General features: G+C 46.2%; 1 protein-coding gene across 2 annotated transcripts in view; it reads right to left on the bottom strand.

The window, feature by feature from the left end:
- The window catches only part of MMRN1 (multimerin 1), a 69904-nt gene extending 47787 nt beyond the window's left edge, over nt 1-22117 (bottom strand). The window contains exons 1-2 of one of the 2 annotated variants that reach the window (XM_083571020.1): nt 21269-22117; nt 1693-1812 (exon numbers count right to left, since the gene is read on the bottom strand). In XM_083571020.1, coding sequence (XP_083427146.1) covers nt 1693-1812; nt 21269-21807 — 659 coding nt within the window. In that variant the 5' untranslated portion in view covers nt 21808-22117. The remainder of the gene's footprint in view (nt 1-1692; nt 1813-21268) is intronic. The other variant, XM_083571021.1, reaches the window with a different exon arrangement.
- Nucleotides 22118-24349: the final 2232 nt, after the last annotated feature.

Here is a 24349-nt window from a genome sequence, read left to right on the forward strand (position 1 = left end):
CCTTTCCCTTATTGATGAAACACTTGCCTGAAAAAAAGCCATCATCTTTATGATATAAGCACATGTACATCTCACAGAATCATGGAATTGCAGAGGGACCCCAAGAGAAATCTAGTCCAACTCCCTGAATGCAGGAATCACAGCTAAAGAATCCCTGTCCCATGGCCATCTGTTTAAAAGCCTCCAATGAAGGGGAGTCCAGTCTAATTCACACGTTACCTAGAAACATAAGCAGAACAAAGCATAATGTGCAAAGAGGGTCCTTCTTAGATGTGGTTGTTCCTGCATTCGGATGTAAGAAATAACCCCACCGCTATGCTTGAACTGAGTGTTGGTTTTGATGCTGAAACTCCTGTTGAGAAACTCCTGACTATCATGTGCTAATGAGTAAGCAAAATTACGTGAATGTACCATGCCATTGTAAAGAGAAGTCGTTTGCCAGCTGAGTATTTCAAAGGTTTTACCTCATCATGGCTTAAAGTCCTTTTCACATATATATTGCTCTGCAAGGATAAATAAGCAGTTCAGATTGCCTTGGGTTGTAAATCTGTTATACTGCACTCAGCTCTTTAAGTTAAAATCTGAGCTAAAACTAATACTGTAGCCTGACTTGACTCAAAGAAGAAAAGATTCTGAGACACAAATCCATGCCCAGTTGAAATACAGAATGGCTGTGGAATCTCTCTCTCTCTCTCTCTCTCTCTCTCTCTCTCTCTCTCTCCCTCTCCCTCTCCCTCTCCCTCTCCCTCTCCCTTCTCATTCTTGGTCAGAGAATATCTCAGATTGAGCAAGAGAGACTTGAAAATTGAAAAAAAAAGGGTATGAGTTTTATGAGAGGAGATGGTCTGGATTTTAAATTGCTTCAATGTCTCTGTTGTTTCTTAGGTATATGCAAACCTGCCACCTAGTGGCAAATGTTGAGTGTTTGGAACAGGTTTGGAAGGTACAGGGGGAAATTCACCAGTGGTGCAGTAGTACGGTAAGTTTTGAAATGCACACGGAATTCATCAGGGAGTCATGCTCACACAGAGAGTCTGTAGGCAGCTGTGCTGATCTGATCTCTCCCCCCCCCCCTCTGTGTGTGTGTTAGAGAGGAGAGAGAGAGAGAGAGAGAGAGAGAGTAGGAGCATCTGAATTCCAGTTGCTGGAATTACAAGAGGGGAAAGGCTTTTCCACTCAAGTCCTGATTGTGGGCTTCTTATAAGCATCCGGTTGGCCATCGTGAAAATACTATGTTGGACTCAATGGCCTTTGGTCTTTGACTGGATAGCCCAGCTGGTTAAAGTGTGGTGCTGATAACGCCAAGGTTGCAGGTTCGATCCCTGTATGGGATAATTGCATTGCAGGCGATTGGACTAGATACTCAGGGTCCCTTTCAACTTTACGATTCTGTGATCTAGCAGGCCCCTTCTTAAGTTGTTACACAGCAAAATACCCATATTAGGATCAGCTGAAAGTCACACAACAATTAGCAAAGGATTGTGTGGAGGTTCGTACATTGAATGTTGGTGAGGGATACATGGGTTCTCATCCGTCATGAGCCATGAGGTTCAGCTGGATGACCTTGGGCCAATCAATTTCTACCTAATAAAAGGACTGTGTGCTGCAATGGACCAGTCCTCCAATTCATCACTTTGCAAGCTTATAAAAATCGGAATCCATTGGGATGGGTAGGGTGGAAGACAGGTATACCTTGATCCGCAGGGTCCTGCAATCCAGGTGCATGGCTTGGCTCTGCCCGATGCATACGTTTCTATGTTGTCAACCACGATGGTGGGCTGGAGTCTTGTGTGAACGTAGGCACACCAGTTCCTGCGTAAATAGGAGGGAGGGAAAGCAAAATTGTACACAATTGATATCATAAATAAAAAAAAAGATAAATGGGAATTGGGGGAACAGTCCATGCTGTGACTGTCTGTTGCTACATATACTGTGAGTGTCATGGACAAGTTGCTGGTCCTCACTGTGCTCTGAATTCCACCTACAAAATAGGGATAATGAAACAAGGGAGGTCAACAAGCCTCCCAGAGGCTCCACCCTCGATGCAGCTGTTTGCCGAGGGAAGATGTGTGTCCTTGTTTACAGAGGGCAGTCCTCTATTTGAAGGTTTGGATAAAAGATAAAAGGACCAAACGAAGGGAAAGTCAAAGGAGACTTGAAGTTGCCCATCAACAGTTATCACCTGGGCAAACTAACTAGGTGGGCATGAGGATACCTGGTCACTGTGTGGGAATATGTATTGCATTTCTAGTTAAATTCTACAATTTTTTTCCAAATTTGCATCTGGAGATCTAGATAAGCAGTTTGCATAATTTTACGCAAATCTGTCTCCTTGTTGGCGACGCATCTCCCTTCCTTTTAATGCGATACATCGCACTGCAGCGATGGGGCAGGCATAGGAAGGTGCCTGGAGAGCTTGGCCTTCTCTCGGAACAACCTGTGATGACTCTGGTGACAATAGGCAGTCGGAAGGAGTTGGAGGTGCCAGTGTGGTGTAGTGGTTAAAAGCGGTGGACTGGTAATCTGGTGAACCGGGTTCGCTTCCCCGCTCCTCCACATGCAGCTGCTGGGTGACCTTGGGCTAGTCACACTTCTCTGAGGTTTCTCAGCCCCTCTCACCTCACAGAGTGTTTGTTGTGGGGGAGGAAGGGAAAGGAGAATGTTAGCCGCTTTGAGACTCCTTCGGGTAGTGATAAAGCGGGATATCAAATCCAAACTCCTCCAAGGACCCAATTCAAAGTCGCCACGAGAGCGAAGGCAGATTTAGGGCAGCGCGACCTGGGTGCTGAGCCTAGGGGGCGCTGCAGGGCTTCTCAATGAAGACAGAATAAATTGAGCAGAACAAAAGGTGAGAGGGTGCTGAACTTCAGCCTTGGATAGGACATCCCTCAAATTTGAAAGACTAAAGTCCACCCCGACTGGGTTTGTCCCTGGAATACAAGGATACTGCTATGCTTTCACTTTCTGACAAGGTCGCTCTTCAGCTATTGAGTAATGGTTTTCAGAGCCAATGCATTTCCCCTTTAGTCCCTTTAATGTTTCTTTTTCTATTTATGTGGGGGCTCCAGGGGATCTGCAGCAGGGCAATAATTCTTTTTAATTGGTATGCATGTATATAAAAATCAATATTTCTGTATGAAGCTTTGTTTGGGTCTTTTCCCTGCAGTAAACCTATAGATGTGATTTGACGGTAATTTTCTTTTCCCCTGTCCCTTTCGCTCCTCTTTTCCTTCTGGCATTGTCAGGAAGAAGCAATTTAAGTGAAATAAAAATGTGCTATAATAATTTACCATTGTTGTTATTATCATCGTCTTCATCATCATTATCATCAATATTATGAATATCACACCACTGGGGTTGCATTTCAGAGAAAGTTCTAACATTGCAGCAGATAAGATGCACACACACACACACACACACACACACACTTTCCATGTGTTTAGCTGGGAAGGGAGGGAGGTAAATATATCTCCCTTGTAGTTAGAAAAGGAAAAGGAAAAAAGCATATGACCGTTTAAAAATTATTATTATTGTTATTTTGCTAGATCAGGCTTGGAATAAGTGAATCATCTATCTAACACTTTTAATTCTGTTCACTATTTCATCTTACTTCCACACTGATCTGAATTCTTTTTTAAAAAAAGAACTTTGTATGAAAACGTGCATTTAAACCCACATTTAAATGTGTATATTCAAACATATTTTCTTACAAAATAACTTTTCAAAATGTCTTCTCTCTCAAGAAAACACATTTTCAAAAGAACTTTGAAGCCTTCTGTTTGAGGTTTCCACATGCCTGCTTTAACCATAACCCTCCCTCTAAGGAGTTTTGGGCATTAAACATTGTTGCACCACCACCGCAACATCGTCCTCACAACGGTCCTGTGAGGTAGGTCAGGCTGAAACACAGCCTCAGAGTCCCCTGCGAGCCTGACAGCCAAGCGGAGATTTGAACCCAGGTTCTCCCCAGTTCAAGCCTAACACTCTGCCTACGAACCCCACACGGCTGGAAGAGGCTGCCTCCGATCTTCCTGGGTACACGGTAAAAACGGATGACGGTGTCCTGATGATGGGTCCTTTGCATTGGCCAGACTTCCGTGCATATGCCAGAGTTGGCAAGGCAGGCATAACTCATCGATTACATGCTGACACTGATGCGTTTTGGAGCAGCTGCCTTGGGGCCTTGGCAAATGCCTTGACCAAATCACCCCATGGAGCCAGCCTTGATCATTCATAACAATGATCATTTGGGAAAGCAAGGTGATGAAGGAGGGGGGAAATAACCAACAACCCATATCCTTTCTTTTTAAAAGCAAGCTTGCAAGGATAGGGGGGAAATGAGATAATCTGAATGCTCATTAGCAAAAGAATATTAGGAGGGCGGGCTGTGGTGCTAGAATCCAAAGGGAGTGTTGTCTGCTGGCTTAAGGGGTTGGCTAGACTTTTATACCTTCTGCACATATGGTGCAGTTGGCAGCACAGGCCCTAACTGGGTACAAGCTGGTGTGTTTTGGAGCCATCGATCTCAGCCTGCATCCCTGCAGCATCCCTGGACCACCCTGGCTGAGTCTGGCTGGACGCCCCCATTCTCTTCATCTCCCCACCACTGCGCCAGTCATGTGAAGTTTTATTAATGCAAAATGAGAACACCTTTCACCAGATTTATTAGTAATAGTAGCATTATTCTCGCCAAGAGCAAATGCCTTGAATTCCTGCCTGAACCTGCGAGGGAGGAAAAGCCCGACTCTTTCCAGCTTGCAGGTCTGAAGGGGAGCCTACCTTATCCAAACTTTCCAAAGCAATATGAACAAGAAACACAACCTTCCTTCAAAATCCACATTTCTTCCAGTTTCGCAATGCAATTCTCCAAGCAAACAAGGTGTACAAAAAATGCACATTGTTACAGGTCTGGTGTAGCAGAGTTTGGGGGTGCAAGGGTTAGAATGTTAGGTAATGTTAGAAATTAAGGGAGGGTAGGATTCAGGTAGAGGGATGCGGGTGGCGCTGTGGGTTAAACCACAGAGCCTAGGGCTTGCCGATCAGAAGGTTGGCGGTTCGAATCCCCGCAACGGGGATTCAGGTAGAGGGATGCGGGTGGCGCTGTGGGTTAAACCACAGAGCCTAGGGCTTGCCGATCAGAAGGTTGGCGGTTTGAATCCCCGCGACGGGGTGAGCTCCCGTTGCTCGGTCCCTGCTTCTGCCATTCTAGCAATTTGAAAGCATGTCAAAGTGCAAGTAGATAAATAGGTACCGCTCTGGTGGGAAGGTAAACGGCGTTTCCATGTGCTGCTCTGGTTTGCCAGAAGCGGCTTAGTCATGCTGGCCACATGACCTGGAAGCTGTACGCAGGCTCCCTTGACCAGTAAAGCACTGCAACCCCAGAGTTGGTCACGACTGGACATAATGGTCAGGGGTCCCTTTCCCTTTACCTTTAGGATTCAGGTAATATTTGGAGTATGGGAGGGACAATGTCAGGCCAATGAAAAATACAGGCTAAGCTACCTTTCCAGGCTTTTCTATCTCACTTGGGATAGAAGTCTTTAAAAGTGACAAAAGGTGGGGGGAGCAAGTCATTAATTCACCAGTGGAAACCATCGACCAGGCAGGAGGCTCTGCTGGTGAGGAGGGAGGTTGCCAAGGAGGCGGTTGTGTGATGTGAAATTTCGAGGTTGGGGAAGAAGGACTCTGTGAGCTGCTGTGAAGGCCAGAACCATCTTGGCAGGCTGGGAAAGAAGCGTGGAGATGTCTGAGAATCCAGTGCTGTGCTGCTGCTCCTGAGATGTGAATGAGAGCTGCTGCTCCTGAGATGAGGATGGGCTGCTCCTGAGACGTGAATGCTGTGAACTCTCTCTCCATTGAAAGCTTCCAGTATAAATATGTGTAAATAAATCGTATTTCAAAGACACCGCAGACTCCAACGCACTTCATTTTCCCCAACAGAGCACAGGCACTGGTTGAGTTCCAAGACACCTTAGATTCTTGTGCACTGCTTGGCCAGGAGCCATACAATGTGGTAAAGTGTGCAAAAAAAAATTGCATATAGACACAAAAATTGCATAGAAAATGTGTATCTTAGGAAAATATACACATTGATGCATTGAGATGCAGATTAATTTTCATGAGGAATTTTTAAATTTAAAAAAAACAACGCAAAGAAGAACTGGAATTTAAGACTTCGAAAATGAGAGAAAAAATAGGGAGTCAGCCACACAGCTGCAATTATAACATTATGTGTGTTACAAAAATGTGACACCAGGCGGCGGTGTAAAGCTCAATGGCTAATTGCATATATATATATATATATATATATATATATATATATATATATAATACAGTGGTGCCCCGCAAGACGAATGCCTCGCAAAACGAAAAACGCGCAAGACAAAAGGGTTTTTCGGTTTTTGCGTCGCTTCGCAAGACGATTTTCCCTATGGGCTTGCTTCGCAAGACGAAACGTCTTGCAAGTTCTTGCGAGTTTGTTTCCTTTTTCTTAAAGCCACTAAGCCGCTAAGCCGTTAATAGCCGCTAAGCCGCTAAGCCGTTAATAGCCGCTAAGCCGCTAATAGCCGCTAAGCCGCTAATAGCCGTGCTTCGCAAGACGAAAAAACCGCAAGACGAAGAGACTCGCGGAACGGATTAATTTTGTCTTGCGAGGCACCACTGTAGTGGGTTTTCTTCCATAGCATTTCCATAGCGTTTTTTATATCTGTGTAGATCCGGCCTAAGAGTGATGTATTTGCCCAGCCCTACACTCTATCAACTCATATCCATCATGGCAAAACACACAGAGACCCACCCACAGCCATATAACATGAGGGCCTCTGAAACCCCCCTCATTTTTGCAGGAGACAAGTGACCCTGCAAAAACGGGGTGGTTTTCGCCCAGTTTTACTTCAGATAAAGTTTTCCCTGACCCCGCCCCCAACAATCAATTCATTGTATGGGAAATGAAGGGGGGCAGAAGCAAAATCAGCACTTCCCCCTACTTTCTCTCAGCAATTCCTTATGACTTCCCACTTATTATAATGTGTGTTGAAGCTCCCTTTATGAATTTGCACTAGTTGCTGATACTATTGTTGATATTCTTTCTCCTCCTCCTCCTTTTAATTTATTACCCACCCTAAGTCCAGAGAGTGAGTTCACAGCAACTTAAAACGCAACATTAAAACAGCTTTTAAAGTTTCCAAATTACAGAGAATGCAACCACAAAATATGGGATGGGTTCTGAAAATATACAGCTCAGGTATCAAAGGCTCTGAGCACTTTCGGAGCATCTTTTAAAAGTTATCAGGCTCGTCTTTTTCTAGCATGCAGGTGAGGTAAGTGGTGGGGAAAGCTTCGTGAGCCTGGCCAGTCTTTTGTAATGATAAATACTTCGTTCCTGAGCCAGGTCACAGCTTCACACGCTATTCATATCTTAAGACAGGAATTGTGAAGGAAACGACAACGGGGAGGCTTTTCCATTTTCCTTTGACCTTGCAGAGAAAACATTTGCTCAGTTTGGGAATCAAAATGGTTTCAGGTTGGTCTTCCTTTGCTGATCTATGTACGTGCTTGGTTGGTACACTGATGAACATTTAACATATATCCAAGACCTCAAAATTCCTATCACAGCAGTAGCTCAGTTGGTTAGAGTGTGGTGCTGATAATGCCAAGGTTGCAGGTTTGATTCCCATATGGGGCAGCTGTATATTCCTGCATTGCAAAGAGCTGGACTAGATGATCCTCAGGATCCCTTCCGACTCTACAATTCTATGATTCTATGATGACTCATGGTTCATGTGTTCCTAAAATTACCCAGCAGATGGCAACCTTCCCTAACACACAAGCATATCAGTCTCTCAATATTCTTATATTAGGCTCTGTAAAAAAAAAAGTTATTTTAATTCTGTATTTAATTCTATAATTTTATATTCAATAATAATATTAATAACAATAGGAAGTTGAATTATAGTGTCATAGTAGTGTCTTATAGAGCTATTTCTCCTTTAGAGTTCTCGGCTCCTACAGCATTGGAATGCAATTAATAGTACCTCCACTATATTAGACTATGCTTCTGAATGCCAGTTGCTGGAAACCTCAGGACGGGTGAGAATAGGATGCTGGACTAGATAGGCCGCTGGCCTGATCCTGCAGACGCTTCTTATGTTCTTAGCAGGAGAAACACCAAAGTCATGTTTACACTGGTGCGGTTCAATAACCCCCAGATTTCTTCCCTGCATGCAAGATCGGCTCTCGATCCATTCCAGTCCGGCTTCCGCGCTGGTCATGGGACCGAGACGGCTCTGGTCGCCCTAACAGATGACCTCCGCAGGCAGCTGGATCGAGGCGGGTCAGGGCTGCTGATTCTTCTAGACCTGTCAGCAGCCTTCGACATGGTCGATCACGAACTCCTAGACCACCGCCTTGCCGACGTGGGGATCCAGGGCACAGTCCTCCAATGGCTGCGCTCGTTTCTCTCTGGTCGGGGACAGAGGGTGGCGCTTGGGGGGGAATTGTCATCGCGCCACTCTCTGGTGTGTGGAGTGCCTCAGGGTGCGATTCTCTCCCCGATGCTTTTTAACATCTTTATGCGCCCCCTCGCCCAGCTTGTTCGGAGTTTTGGGCTGGGTTGCCATCAGTATGCCGATGACACCCAACTCTATCTGTTGATGGATGGCCATCCTGACTCGGCCCCAGACACACTGACCAGATGCCTGGAAGCTGTGGCTGGATGGTTACGTGGGAGCCGGTTGAAGTTAAATCCTTCGAAGACAGAGGTCCTCTGGCTGGGACGGGACGATATGGGACTGAGGGGGCAACTCCCATCTCTTGCGGGGGTGCAGTTAGTGCCAGCACCGTCCGTTAAGAGTTTGGGTGTAATCTTCGATACCTCCCTCTCTATGGAGGCGCAGATTACAGCTATAACAAAGGCGGCATTTTTTCATCTCCGCCAAGCTAAGCAGTTGGCCCCTTATCTCTCTCGCCCTGGCCTAGCCACTGTGATCCATGCGACGGTCACCTCCAGACTGGATTATTGTAACTCGCTCTACGTGGGGCTGCCCTTGAGACTGACCCAGAAACTCCAGCGGGTGCAGAATGCCGCGGCGAGACTCCTTATGGGGTCTTCGCTGCGAGACCACATTCATCCGGTGCTATATCAGCTGCACTGGCTCCCGGTAGAGTACAGGATCAGGTTTAAGGTACTGGTTTTAACCTTTAAAGCCCTATACGGCCTAGGACCCTCGTACCTACGGGACCGCCTCTCCTGGTATGCCCCACAAAGAAACCTACGGTCTGCAAATAAAAACATCCTGAAGGTCCCAGGCCTCAGAGAGGTTAGGCTGGCCTCAACTAGAGCCAGGGCCTTCTCGGCTGCGGCTCCAATCTGGTGGAACGCTCTGTCACAAGAGACTAGGGCCCTGCGGGACCTGACATCTTTCCGCAGGGCCTGCAAGACAGAGTTGTTCCACCAGGCCTTTGGTCAGGGCACAGCCTGACTCCCTCCTCTGGTAACCTGCACAGAGTTTTGCTTAATGGTTGCCATCAACTTGATTTTAATTAATTTTTATAGTGAAATATTTTTAGAATGTTGTTTTATTTGATTGTTTGATTATTTGAATGTTGTTAGCCGCCCTGAGCCTGGCTTCGGCTGGGGAGGGCGGGATATAAATAAAATTTATTATTATTATTATTATTATTATGTCATGCAAACACAGGCGAATTTGCAAAAAAAGCAAACAAGCGACAAACAAACCAGGTCCTGTAATCCCTGCAGCTGCGGAAGACGTAATGGCATGCTAAGCACAGTGATAAATTAATAGTGTGTGATGGGGCGGCTCAACTTGCTGTCTGAACAGCAGCAGAGATGTGGGAGGAAAGCACAGTTTTTAATGGATAAGCAATGCATGCACCGTTTGTCTCCTGCTGTGCTCTGGATGTGTGTTTGCCTTGAATTTAATTGCTGAGCTGTTTTAATGCACTGGGTTTTTTAATATACAGTATACTGTCTTATGCAATTTTATTGTTCACACAGCTCGGAGAGAATTCTTTCTCTAAGTGGTGAACAAACATCACTGGACGAAAGTCGCTGTGGGGAGGGCTGCACTGGGGGGGGGGGATGCCCCCATTGCCTATCACAGGGGCAGGGAAACTTTTTCCGATCCAAGGCTGCATTCCTTTCTGTGCAACTTTCCAAGGGCCACAAGGCAGTGGTGGACAGGGTTGGAGCCAAAAGTGTTTGGAGCCAATTATGAAACTTTTAAAGGCAAAGGTAAAGGGACCCCTGACCATTAGGTCCAGTCGTGGCCGACTCTGGGGTTGCAGCGCTCATCTCGCTTTATTGGCCGAGGGAGCCGGCGCACAGCTTCCGGGTCATGTGGCCAGCATAACTAAGCCGCTTCTGGCGAACCAGAGCAGCGCACGGAAACGACGTTTACCTTCCCGCCGGAGTGGTACCTATTTATCTACTTGCACTTTGACATGCTTTCGAACTGCTAGGTTGGCAGGAGCAGGGACTGAACAACGGGAGCTCACCCCATCACAGGATTCGAACCACCGACCTTCTGATTGGCAAGTCCTAGGCTCTGTGGTTTAACCCACAGCACCACCCATGTCTCACCCATGAAACTTTTACCTTTGTACAAAAGGTAGGCTACTTTCTACGCAAATGCTCTCAAACACCTCTCTGGATTAGAGTTCAAAGACAGCTCCCATCACCCAAAAACATTTAGGCTGCAAAGCAGGGCCAGGGCTAGATTTGCTCCCCAGGCTGCAGGCTCCTTACCCTCGACCCATTAGAAAATGTAGCCAGGCGTTGCCACTGTTTGATGCGCCATGTGTCTGGGGCAGGTGCATGCCCCCTTGCTGGGGGCATGAGGTCAGCCCTCAGCGCTAAAGCAACATCAACCGTCAGAACGACACCACAGCTAACTGTTCTGCAACCTAATAATGTTGTGGTCATATTTAAGCCATCAGCTGTCAGTTATTGCGCCCACGCCTGACTTTGTGTGGGTCCACAAACCGAAATGGACAGATGGCAGCGTGGTGTGGTGGTTAGAGTGTCAGACTAGGACCTTGGAGTTCAAATCCCTGCTCAGCCATGAAGCTCATTAGCTGACCTTGGGCCAGTTGCCATCTCTCAGTGTGACCTACCTCACAGGGTTGGTGTGAGGATAAAATGGAGAGTGGAGAGAAAACCATGTACGCCGCTTTGAGGAAAGGTGGGATAGAAATGTAATAACATGAAAGCTATTAATGATATGCATCCATTCCTACTTTGGCTCAGCTCTGTTTCAAACAGAGGGAAAGCTTGTCTCCCTGCCAGCACATTACACAGAAGCAGCAATGTATAAAAGCTTCTTAATGTGGGCTTCTCCGGCAAATCACAGCGCTTGACTCAGGAGCATCACACTTTCTGTGGAGTCCTGGGGCCCCTTCCTTAGGAATCACATGGGTTAAGAAGTGTGTATAGAAGGTTCTGCTTCCATGTGGAAGGTTGCCATGGAAAAGAGATCTTCCAACAGTCGTAACATTTGGAGCAGTCTTTGGTGTCTGTTTTATGCCAAAGCAAATGTGTCAGGCAAGGACTCATTTGTGAAGTGATCATGAGGAAGACTTGCACTTGCTCCTTAGGAGGATTCCCCTCCCCCCTTTTAAAACTGAAGCTTCTTTTCTTTGAAGCAATTCTGAATTGAGATGACTTTTTCAACAGTGGATCGTGATAAAAGCCAGGCAAGCCTTGCTAGGGAATCCCTGCTATTTATTTAGTTATTTGCAAAATAAAAAAAAAACACCCTGTACCATCAAAAAATATCACAGCCATGAAAGTGTAAGATCAACAATAACATTGCATTCAGAGAACACGTCAAGAATACATCACAAAGCAGCAGATCAGCTGAGAACACCAAACATAAACAGATCACCTCTCAGGGAAAAGCCTGAGTTTTAATCGGGTGCCTAAATGCCAGTATGGTATATGCCTGCCTGATGTCCATTCAAAGCACATGCCAAAGGGTTACCATGCTGATGATACTGAGTATAAGATGAGCCTATGGAAAATACAACATGACTGAGAGCATCTCTTCCTTATGCCCATAGCCCATGATTCAGAGGTTAATTCCAAATAGTGGGCGATGTAAATAAACAGTGTTTGATGTTTTAATTTGCTGGAAGCTGCCCAGGTGGCTGGGGCAACCTATTCAAATGGGTGGCATAATAATAATATGTTTGTTGTTGTTGTTGACGCAGTTGGCACTGTGGTCTAAACCACTGAGCCTCTTGGGCTTGCCGATCAGAAGATCGGCGCTTTGAAACCCTGCAACGGGGTGAGCTCCTGTTGCTCTGTCCCAGTTCCTGCCGACCTAGCAGTTCAAAAGCACACCTGTGCAAGTAGATAAATAAGTACGGCTACGGCGGGAAGGTAAATGGCGTTTCCATGCTCTCTGGTTTCCGTCACGGTGTTCCATTGTGCCAGAAGTGGTTTAGTCCTGCTGGCCACATCACCCAGAAAGCTGTTTGCGGACAAACGCCAGCTCCCTCGGCCTGAAAGCGAAATGGGTGCCGCAACACCATAGTTGCCTTTGACTGGACTTAACTGTCCAGGGGTCCTTTACCTTTACCTTACCTTTATAACAAAAGCATCCATGCTTTTGAAATGTAGTGTGGTTTCCAAAACTAACTCAAAGGGGGCTTTCAACTGGGCATCTCCACACTATGTGGACAAGGGGTGCAGTTTCTGCTACGTATTTCTTTGTAGAAGTATTTAAATACTGCCCTGTCACAAAATAGTAGGGAGGGGGTACAGCGGCATAGACAATACCCTTTAAAAGGAACACGGGACTACCACTAAAAGACCAGCCGCTCAAGAATTATTATTTTTTAGGCCTGCTGGCTTTTAAAATAAATGAAAAGTCATCAACAGAAAGTAAAAGCGAGGGTAGCAGCATAGGACCGGTGACATTAAATGCCTGGTTTCTGGTTGGGGTCAGTTGGACTTCATTAACACAATAAAAATCTAGCAGGTCTCATCTGGAAGATCTCACATTGAGAACACCTTAGAACAGGCATAACAATTCGCAATGGGACCTCTGTAGCAATCCAGCGAAGAAATAATAACTTAAATGACCTTTATTTCCTTAAATGTTGCTTAGAGAACCAAACCCATCTATCCCTCATATCTGACGGACCCAGTATAGTGGTACCTCAGGTTAAGTACTTAATTAGTTACGGAGGTCCGTACTTAACCTGAAACTGTTCTTAACCTGAAGCACCACTTTAGCTAATGGGGCCTCCTGCTGCTGCTGCTGCTGCTGCTGCGCCACCAGAGCCCGATTTCTGTTCTTATCCTGAAGCAAAGTTCTTAACCTGAAGCTATTTCTGGGTTAGCGGAGTGTGTAACCTGAAGCATATGTAACCTGAAGCGTATGTAAGCCGAGGTACCACTGTATGAGGCAGATTGGGAATACCAGGCCAAACCATAAGCAGTGGTTAAAGGTTTCAGGTATGAGTCGCCTCACAGGGTCCCCTGCCAAGAATGTGCTTTTCTGCTCCAGAACAGGTTGTACTACATAACTAATAACATGGAAAGGAAATAACATGTGTTTTCTGCAGGATTTGAGGCCTTGACACTTTGTACTACATTGTGGCAAACGCTTCTTTTCTCTCATCGCTTGTTCCCTTTGTCCATGCAGCAGCTATAATGTTTGGATGGTGAATCATCTGGTTCCTGTATCCAGGATGCTGTCATTTTATTTTATTTTATTTTTAAATTGTGGTTACTTTACCACCCAGGGCGACATTTTCCACCTCATGACAGAAACACAAGAGTCCTGCTGCATCAGGCCAAAGGCCCACCTAGTCCTGCATTTTGCCCTCACAGTGGCCAACCAGAGGCCTCTTGGAAGCCTTCAAGCTGGACATGAGCACAGTAGCCATCTTTTGCTCAAGCAGTGGTGACCTCGGAGACCTCGGGGTCTCAAATTTGAGTGGCACTCCGTGTGACACCAAAATCCGCCCCCTGTAGCGCCCAAGAAGCTCTGCACCCTGTGTGACCACACTGGTTGTGCTCCCCTAGACCTGCCTTCCACCTGTCTTGAATGTTCTAAAATTCAGCTTCCTTGGTGTTATGTACTGAGTTGAATAGGATCCAAAAGGCAGCAGTCTGATTGGTCCTAGAACAATAGGATCAAAAATGCAGCAGTCTGATTGGTCCTAGAACAATAGGATCCAGAATGCAGCAGTCTGATTGGTCCACAGGAGCCACCCAATCCAGCTCCAGGTGGAAGGAAATCCGCAACCTGATTGGCCTACAGGAGAATCCCGGAATTAGCCAATCACGTGGGGCCCATTGTGTAAATAATGTATATAAGGCAGAAATTCTGGGGGAACTTCCATTCCTCCTCACCACTATGAGCTGAATAAAGAGCATGAAATCCACTCTCGACTCCAACTATATTTCACTTGGGTGGGTGACACAAGGGTCTAGTCTTATGAGCTTCTCTCTGTCCACTTTTCCCACACTGTACATAATTTTATATACTTTTTATCAAATCTCCCATAACCCATCGGCTTTCAAGATTGAAAAGCCCCCAAATGCTGTTGCCTTTCATCAGAGGATAGTTGCTCCATCCCCTTCATTGCTATAATTGCCATTTGGTTCCAGAAGAGCCTGCTAGACAAAGATTTGTCTAGCCAAGTATCAGGTTTTCACACGAGCCAACCAGATACCTATTGGCAGCCCGCAAGCAGAGCATGAGTTCAGCAGGACTCTTCTGCTTGATCTCCAAGCAATGGGTATTGCTCTTGATGCCTGAAGTATCAGTACTTAGCTATCAAATCTCTTTACTGCTTTCAAGCCATTTCTGGAGTCCTGTATTGGACTCGGTCTAGCCCCAAAGAACAAGATTCTTAGGGGTACCTCTTTTACTAAGGTTTGTGTGAAGATGCTCTTCCAGTTTCCATCACCTCTGGAGCAACTATGGCAATAGAGCTGGAGGCAGCAGATCCCATTGCAGGACCCAGCCTCAACAGTGGGACTCTGAGCACTTACTGGGTCTCCATAGTACTTTGCTGTTGATGCGACAGACATAGGGTGGTAGGCAATGAATCAGATCTGATAGTGCAAGGATTTCCACTTGTGCAATGAAACCTCTCCTCCCTCTTCCCTCCCCATGTACCCCCAATGCCCTCTCCAAAGCTACTCAGAGGACTGGGGAAAACCAAGAACAGATTTAGAGGTTGCAAGGGGAGAGGAGAACGAAAGAAAGTTGCACTGCACAGCAAAAAGTCTTTGCACTGGCCGATCTACTTCAATGGGTGCCACCCTTGTATTGTTTTCCTGATGCAAGTGTGGACAGGGGAGGGTTGATGGAGTCAGGACAAGGCAAGCAATGCTCTTACAGCCCTGGCAAAGTCACCCAGTGCTATCCTTTCATTTTGTATTGCATTGTGGAAATGTAATATAGCAGCCACCTGGCACTGCCATGGAGCCATTCACAGGGCGACTGTGACGCTGGGTGGGAGCGAGTGATTGTAGGTTTCAGCATTGACAGGCTCATAAAAATAGAGGAACAGCAGTGGTTTGAGCCAAACTGAACCCACCATGTAAACAGAGCAACAGGGAATTACTTTACTGCTAAATTTAATGTGGGAGTCAGCCACTGCTGTTTTCGAGACAAGTGCGCACACATGAAGGGCGTTTAAGGCTGAAGCTTTGAGAGAGTGAATTGGCATGCAGGTTTTGAGCTAATAAATGTGTTTATTTACTTGATATTTATTTTTGAAATACTCTTCATCGTAATGATCTTAGGATAGGGTACAATGTCTAGTTAGTGATTTACTTTATAAGATTGTATTTGTTGGTTAAATAGACGTACGGTCCTTCATTCGAGGATCACAGAGCAGTTTACAACAATTTACTGCTTGATTATGAGGGGGTGGGGAGGAAATCAAATTGCAATTTTGCACTTATATGAAACACAGAAACCATAAGGACCACAAATTACAGAAAGACAGGTCATAAGGGCACCCACTTCTCTTTTCCAGCCTATTCTCAGGCTTGCAAGATCAAGGGGAGTTAATCTGGCAATTAGCAGAGGGTCGAAAATAAGCTTTTATGAATTTAGTCAGTTATGAACTTAGAAGACTTCTTCACCTGTTCAAGATTCCAGAGCTGGAGTAGGATGCATTACTGTCACTCTGATTTGGCTTCAGCTATCAAGGATGTAGGTGGCTCTGTGGTTTAACTAGGACTTGCCGATCAGAAGGTCGGCGGTTCGAATCCCTGTGATGGAGTGAGCTCCCATTGCTTGGTCCCTGCTCCTGCCAACCTAGCAGTTCAAAAGCACGTCAAAGTGCAAGTAGATAAATAGGTACCGCTACGGCGGGAAGGTAAACAGTGTTTCCGTGTGCTGCTCTGGTTCGCCAGAAGCGGCTTAGTCATGTTGGCCACATGACCCGGAAGCTGTATGCTGGCTCCCTTGGCCAATAAAGCGAGAAGAGCACCACAACCCCAGAGTCGGCCACGACTGGACCTAATGGTCAGGGGTCCCTTTACTTTTACCTTATCAAGGCATGATGCTGCCTTGAAGCCAAGCAAGAGAAAGGGTTATTCACCTTGGCACTCTGGAGTTATTATTAGAGGCAGAGCTATAGCTCTGTGGCATAGCTTCTGCCATTTTCAATCCCTGGCATCTCAGGGTAGGGCTGGGAGAGACCCTAGTCTGAAATCCAAGGGAGCACTGACAGTCAGTGTAGGCAAAACTGAGCTGGATAGACTTAATAGAAGGTGGCTTCCTGTGTCAAGTAAGGAAAGGGGAGAAATTCAGTTCAGCTTGCACTCTAATGCAGACCAACCCGGTTTGCACTTCCCATTACAATATGTGGACAGAAATGCCGTTATCCTGCAAAATTTGCATTCCTCAAACATTTACAGGGTGGATCCCAAACAAAAAGATGTATGCACAAATCTGTATATTTGGGGAAAGCTTGCATTAAAATGCATATGTTAAGTGAAAATAACATCCCCAAATGTTCCATATTAGGGGGAATTGCTTGTAAAAAATAAATGCCTACCAAAATGTGTGCATTAGAGGGGAAATGTACCCTAAGATCTTAACAAATTTTTAATGAGTTATTTTATATATATATATAAAATCACAAACGGATGGAGAAATAGGATGCACTGATCTTAAATGTGAAGCTAGGAGAAGCCAAAGTCAACGATTTGCCCATCCCTAGTGACAGGACCACGAAACAGGCAATAATGTGTGAAGGCAGATAAGCAGAGGGCTTCCTGAACCTTTGGCCCTCCCTTCTTGCATCCTCACTTTTTGAGACAATAAAGTTCTAAAAGGACCCTCCCTAGCCCCTTGTAACTGCAATTTGTTTTAACTGATTTTAATACTGAACTTTAACTTCTTGTAACTTGGTTCTGGGACCTGTTGGCAAAGGACAGGTAATAAAATTATTATAATTAAAGAGGATGATGGAACTTTTAGCTCTAAGATGTGCAACTCCTAACCAGGAGAACATGCACAATTTGAGCTCCTTAGCATGAAAAATTGCTCTCATCTTCCAACAGGTGGCAACGTAAGAAGCTACTTCTGAGAAGATAAGGATGCACCTTGTCGCATTTCCTTTTCTAAAAACCTTTATCACAGGCCTTTCTGCGCATTGATTTTTTTTTTTTGGAGTGTCATTAAATTTCTTATCTGTGAGGTATTCGTTATGTAAATGGCACTGGAAGAGGCAGGTGCGTCTTCTGCAAAGCACAGCAAGCAGGTGTGCGGCATTGCTAGAGTCAAGGAGTTTGAAACAAAAGACCTTGCCTTCACTAGCATTAGGATACCTTGTGTGAATGGAAGTGTGTGTGCAGAAAAGTTCTTAAAGTTTGCAATTTGGTGCTGGAAGTGAAGCAAGAAGAAAAGTAGGAATACTTCTGGCAGCTTTCAGAGAGAAGAGTTCTCTGCTTTCATGTTAAATGGCAGCACTTTGGAAGATGGCAAAAACAAACAAGCAAAAAAACCCCAACACAACCCACTGACAGGCTTCTATTGATGGTCCAGATTGCAAAGAAATATTTCTTCCCCTGTGATTATAATCTCATAGCTAAGCATCACCTTCACAGTCAAAGGAGTCTTGAGAGACAAATTAGATTCTTGGCTCTACGTTTCCCACACTGTTCAACAAGCACACGATGTCACGATGATACCCAGTAATCTTCCCCGCATGAGGGAAGCTTGGAAAACATGTACTTAGATTTGGTTGTGTGTGTTTTGTAAGCCACCGGGTGTGTGTTTTCTGCAATTAACATCCCTTAAAAAAAAAAAAAGCTCTGATTTATCTGCAGCAGGTTGTATCACACCTCCTTCTCCCTGCGCATGAAAAGGTGGCGGAAGGAAAGGCTGCCAGATTACCTGGAATGTTTGCAATGTAATTGCACCTGAGAGGTCCAAGGGGCCTGATTGCAGCCTGCCCCAGCCTGGTGCTTCCCAGAGGTTTTGGACTACAACTTCCATCAGCCGAAGCCAACATGACCATGCTCACTGGGACTATGGCAGCTGCAGTCGAAAAGAGCTGGAAAGCACCTGCCTGAGGAAAGACTGACTTATTCTGTGCTTGGGGGGAGCAGAATGCTTAAACTAGGAGCAAAGTGCTAGCAAAAAGACTCCCAGGGCAGCTTTTGAACATCAACGAGAGAGTCCTTGCCCTCACAAAAGGAAAAAGGACAGGGGAGGGAGGAGGGAGGAAAAAAATGCAATCTCAATCTCTCACTCATAGTTACAGAAGCTTTGTAGGCAGCAGCAGTGGACATATTTGGAAAGAAGTCAAATATTTGTGGCTTTTCAGCAAAGCTGATGGAAGGCATGATAACAGCATGATAATAGAGCATGGCTAGTAGCTCTTAATAGCCTTGGCCTCCAAGACTTTGTCTAATCCTCTTTTAGAGCCATCCAAGTGGCAGGGAGTTCCATAGTTTAACACTGTGAATAAATTGTTCTTTGATCTGTCCTGCACACCTAACAATAATCTCCATTGGATGTCCACAGATTCTAGCGCTATGAGAGAGGAGGAAGAACTCGTCTCTACTCACTTTCTCCATTAATCACACTTTCCCCAGTCAGGGGCTAAAGAAGTTGCAGTGATCAAAATCTTTTGTCCTGTGTACCCCAACTTAACACCCTGCATTGCATCTGTTTCCCTGTGGAGCCTACCACGACTCTGCAAAACATGGGAGTGTGCAAGCCGTGGGCTTCTGCTGCTTTCCGGAACATTTTAATATGTTTTCCAAAGCTGGATTCATCTCCAGGCTTATAGTCCTTTAATATCCGGTCTGGTTCATAGTGTTAAATTTATTTCTGTAATATAATGCTATTATTTCAGCAGGCAAAAACAGCAAAAATGCACATGGGGGAAACACAAAGCATTTCAATGCTCTTGTAATTTGTACACATTGTCCCTGCACATACCATCTGAACAAATGGCTTAATTTCGCCACATAGTCATTATTCATGTAATTCGGGCAAATGCATTCCGAAAATAAAAAAGTGGATGATTAGAATGGGTTGTGTCCATATTTCTCTGGAGCTGTTCCATGCAATGTCCGAAGTAGATCCCACTAGGTCAGATGGAATGTACTCTCCAGGAAGCATTCATTGGATTGCAACCCTGGCCTGAGAGCAGCTAAATGACTCGGATTTTTAAACAATTTAGTATTAGCACCCAGGAGTGTGGTGTAGTGGTTAGAGCAGGGGTATTCAATGTGGTGCCCTCCAGCTGTTGTTGGACTCCAACTCCCATGAATCCCTGATCTGATTATGTCATCTATCTAATTCTAGATAAGAGCATCTGATTAGGACTGCTCACCAGTTCAAACACCCCACTCAGCTATGAAGCTAACTGCATGATTTTGGGCCAATCGCCACCTCGCCACATAATCTACCTCTCAGGGTTGCTGTGAGGATAAAGGCTGGGAGAGAGAGAAATGGACAGCCATGTGTATCATATCTTAAGTTTCTTAGAGGAGAGAGTGGTTGCTGGCATCAATCTGTCTTGAGAGACAGTGGAGTGTGCCTCTGAGGGTGAAGTGAAACCGTGGTGTTAGCAGAAGTGACCTCTCTGAGGTGCAAGCCTGGGCCATGTGTATGGAGGTCCTGGGCTGCCTAGACAACAAGACCCAACTCTCAGCCATATAGACCAAACGAAAGCAGAGCAATACGTTTGGCACCAGCTTGGCTGCAGGAGTTGCCAGAAGGAGGTTTACAACCGTCTAAGGGACTCCACTCCAGATCTGTGTAGGGTTTACTCCTTAGCCTTTACTTCTCCGAAAGATGTCCCTCAAGGCAGCAGAGGTTTAGGATCAGAGTTTTCCTTCTACTAGACTGCTACCTTCCCAGGGTGACAAGCCCCATCTGCCCCTCACTTCCCTCTACAGCACATGCAAAAACCGCCTTCTTGACCATTGGATCCACTATTGGTCTTATCCACTCAATCTGCTGGAGCCTGTCTCCTCATGAAGGGGAAGTCCCTAACTCATCGAGCATTCAAAACCCATTGCCTATCTTCACCTGGTTTAGCCGGCCAAATGGAGCCATTCCCGGGGTGTGGCTGTTGTTGCATGCAGACAACTTCTGGGAGCCACAGGTGAGAGTTGAGTGTCAGGTGGGGACCAAAGGTCAACATATTATCCAGAAGGGGCACAACGTGTGCCCAATCCCTACCACCCCTCCCCGAACACCCCATACATCCCAAGAGGAGAGGTCCTCCACTCAGGTAAGCAAGATAACACCGTAACTTGGATCTAGGATGCTAAACCATGGTTTGTCCTCAAAACAATGGCTTGCTGTGTTCTCTCTGTATGTTGCCAATGCAACAATAAAGCATTTGGCAATTACCAGGTGCTGCACAAGACAGGACATTCCTAAACCCCTCTTCCCCTTTACTAAATTTCTGGTTTTTTAAATACTGCAATACCTTGCACTACAGACTCTCACTGAAATCCTGCACATAGGTGGATTTATGTTTATCTCCCAATGAAATCAACAGGATTTAAACAGTGTAACTACTTGCAGGATCACAGCCACTCCTCCCATCACTGCACTTTGTCAATTTGGAGCAGCCAACCCTCTTTAGCTATGACCTTACAGGACACTTCCAGGCCTTTATCCCAGGAATTCAGGCCAACTTGAGCACTAGAAGGAGCCTTGCACAGGATGCTACGAGTTGAGTTGGGTTCTCTAGGTACAATGAGCAAGGGGGGGGCGGGAGAGAGTTAAATGGTTCTGCTTACTTTCCTCTGGTGGTTTCGAAGCTGGGCTTTTTGAGATCTGCATTCTGCTTGCTGCTATCATCTGAGTGTCTGGAAGACCTGCTCACCGTAGTCCCTTGGTTTTCCCCAGAAACTTCCTTTGGAGGAAGGCGATTCCAAGGATGGTATGGTGGAGGAACCCATGCATTGCTAGGCAGGATGAATCGCTTCCCATTGGGAGAACCGCCGTCACTGTTATTCCCTGGGCTAGGAGTTACGGTAAGGGCCAAGGGTGTCTTCTGCTCTGATGGAGTTTGCAACCCCTGTGCCTCTTTCGTGGCTAGAGGAGAGCTGCGCTTTACACCTTCCTCTTGGCTTGCATTCAGCAAAGCATCCGGCTTCTCTGAAGTAGGAGGCAGCGAGGTTGCCAATCCGTTTCTGAGGTCCTGCGTCTCAGGTGAAGTCAAGCCCAGGTGGCTGCTCTCCGCTTCGCTCTCCACCGCAGGTGCGCTGGTTGCTTCGACTTCTGCACTGCTGCACCCCAAGGCCAGCAAACTCAGCAGCAAGAATACCTCCCTCATTCTCTTGGCTTGTGAGAACTTTGCAGCGACTCTCTCATATATAGAAGACTCTGGATGCTTCCCTGTCTCAAAGCCGCCACTTTCACAATGAACCTGCAGTGAATCCCCGGTTGGGGATTTTATTTGTGGCGGAGAGAGGAAACAGGTTTTTGAGTGTTTGAAGCTGGACCGAGGAAGCTCTCTTTCCTGTTTCGATGGATTCCTCTGTGACCTGCGACCTCTTGGAGCTCTGGAGCCAGTAAGTTGTAGGGGAAAGCAAAGAGGGCTGCCTTTGTTGGAGCTACAGGATGAGGAATAATGGCACAATGCGAACGTGGAAATATACTGTCCATGAAACCGCTTCAAGGGGGATGGGTGGGGAATAAGAAGTGCTGAGTAACTTCCTTTTGACGTTGGTTAGCAGCAAAGAACATGAGAGACCTGCCCAATGTGATGGAATCCTAAAGTCCCACATCCCTATGCTGAGCACATGCAAAACAGCTCCCAAGCAGCACATGTCACTACACTGTTCTATCTGCCACAATGGCCCAGATGCAGCCCTGCTCACACTGTAGCTATTTTTGCACTCTTTTGAGGCCAGAGTGGATATGCTTAAAAACCTCCAGTGAAGGAGAGTCCATAACAGGGCTCGATTAACCATTAAGCAAAATATGCATCAAGGGAAAGGGGGTGCCACAGAAATTTTCCATTGCCGAATTCACCATAGACCACATGGTGCAGCTGAACCAAAAAAAGGCTCCCACAATAAATGGAGTTAAAATACAATAAGGTAAAGGTAAAGGGACCCCTGACCATTAGGTCCAGTTGTGACCTTCTCTGGGGTTGCGGTGCTCATCTTGCTTTACTGGCCGAGGGAGCCGGTGTACAGCTTCCGGGTCATGTGGCCAGCATGACTAAGCCACTTCTGGCGAACCAGAGCAGCGCACGGAAATGCCGTTTACCTTCCCGCCAGAGTGGTACCTATTTATCTACTTGCACTTTGATGTGCTTTTGAACTGCTAGGTTGGCAGGAGCAGGGACCGAGCAACGGGAGCTCACCCCATCGTGGGGATTCGAACCGCCAACCTTCTGATCGGCAAGTCCTAGGCTCTGTGGTTTAACCCACAGCGCCACCTGCATCCCAAAAAATACAACAATAACAAGTAAGTAAATAAATAAAGTGGAAGTATACACAAATAACAATTATTTTGTTTCATTTCGGGGGGGTTATTTTACAGTTTATTATTGTTTATATTTTGAATTAGATATATATGGGGGGAACCAAAATCTTTTCAGTGTTTAGGGCTTCTAAATCTGGCCCTGGTCTACAACCTCCTGACGGAGTCCACTCGATTGTGGAATGGACTCCCACAGGAATCTCCTTCCTTGGAGGTCTTTAAGCAGAGGTTGGATGGCCATCTGTCATGGATGCTTTAGTTGAGATTCCTGGATTGCAGGGGGTTGGACTAGATGGCACTTGGGGGACCTTCAAACTCTACGATTATATGATTCTGTGACAGAGTGTCCCACCAAGTCGGGGCCAGTACTGAAAAGGCCCTGGCCCTAGCTGAGACCAATCTAACCACCTTGCGACTTGGGACCTCCAAAATGTTGCCATTTGTGGACCTTAAGGTCCTCCATGGAGCATACCAGGAGAGGTGGTCCCGTAGGTACATGGAAGCCGCCTTATAATGAATCAGACCATTGGTCCATCTAGCCTAGTCTTGTTAACACTATCTGGCAGCAGCTTTCTGGGGTTTCAGTCCAGAGTCTTTCTTGCAATGCCAGGGATTGAACCTGAGGTCATGTGAATGCAAAGCAAGCACTCTAGCACCGAACTATGGAGGTTCCCCAAGCTGCATTCCACCATACAGCCTGGTACTGAAGTGAAAACACCAGAATCTGGTGCAGTCATTCAGATCAAATGCAAAGAGAAGCGGGCCTTTTTGTTGCAGCCTGCCAAAGATTGTGGAGCACACGGACTAATTGTAACTGAAAGGCAGTCATCTTCTCTCTGAGCAAGTCTGGGCAGCTGCTGAAGTGGCCTCCTGAATTATCCACCGCGAGTGCAAGAGGTTCCTCACATCCCTGCAGCTGACAGCATCTCATTAGCGATACTTCTCAGGAATGGGCGAAGGCTGCTGAAGACATAAACAACTCCGATTAGCTGGGCAGAGCTGCTGCGCTAAGTTACAGCTGTAACGGTCGATAATGTGCTGGGCAAATCGGGAAAGAAGCCAGGACAGTGACAGTGGAGCCAGATGCCCCATATTCCTCATGCGTATGTGGCCTTGTGCTTTCAGAAGCCAGACACTCAGGTTTCTGAGCCTGGAAGACACCTCCACAAAAGGGTAGTTGCTATGTAGGTAAAGGTAACAGGGCAGTCTGGAGGAGGGAAAGCAGGATTTAATAGGTGAAATATACTCGGAGTCGAGAGTGGATTTCATGCTCTTTATTCAGCTCATAGTGGTGAGGAGGAATGGAAGTTCCCCCACAACATCTGCTTTATATACACTATTTACACAATGGGCTCCACGTGATTGGCTAATTCTGGGATTCACCT

The sequence above is a fragment of the Podarcis filfolensis genome, assembly GCF_964270895.1.
Source record: "Podarcis filfolensis genome assembly, chromosome: 9".
NCBI lineage: Eukaryota > Metazoa > Chordata > Lepidosauria > Squamata > Lacertidae > Podarcis > Podarcis filfolensis.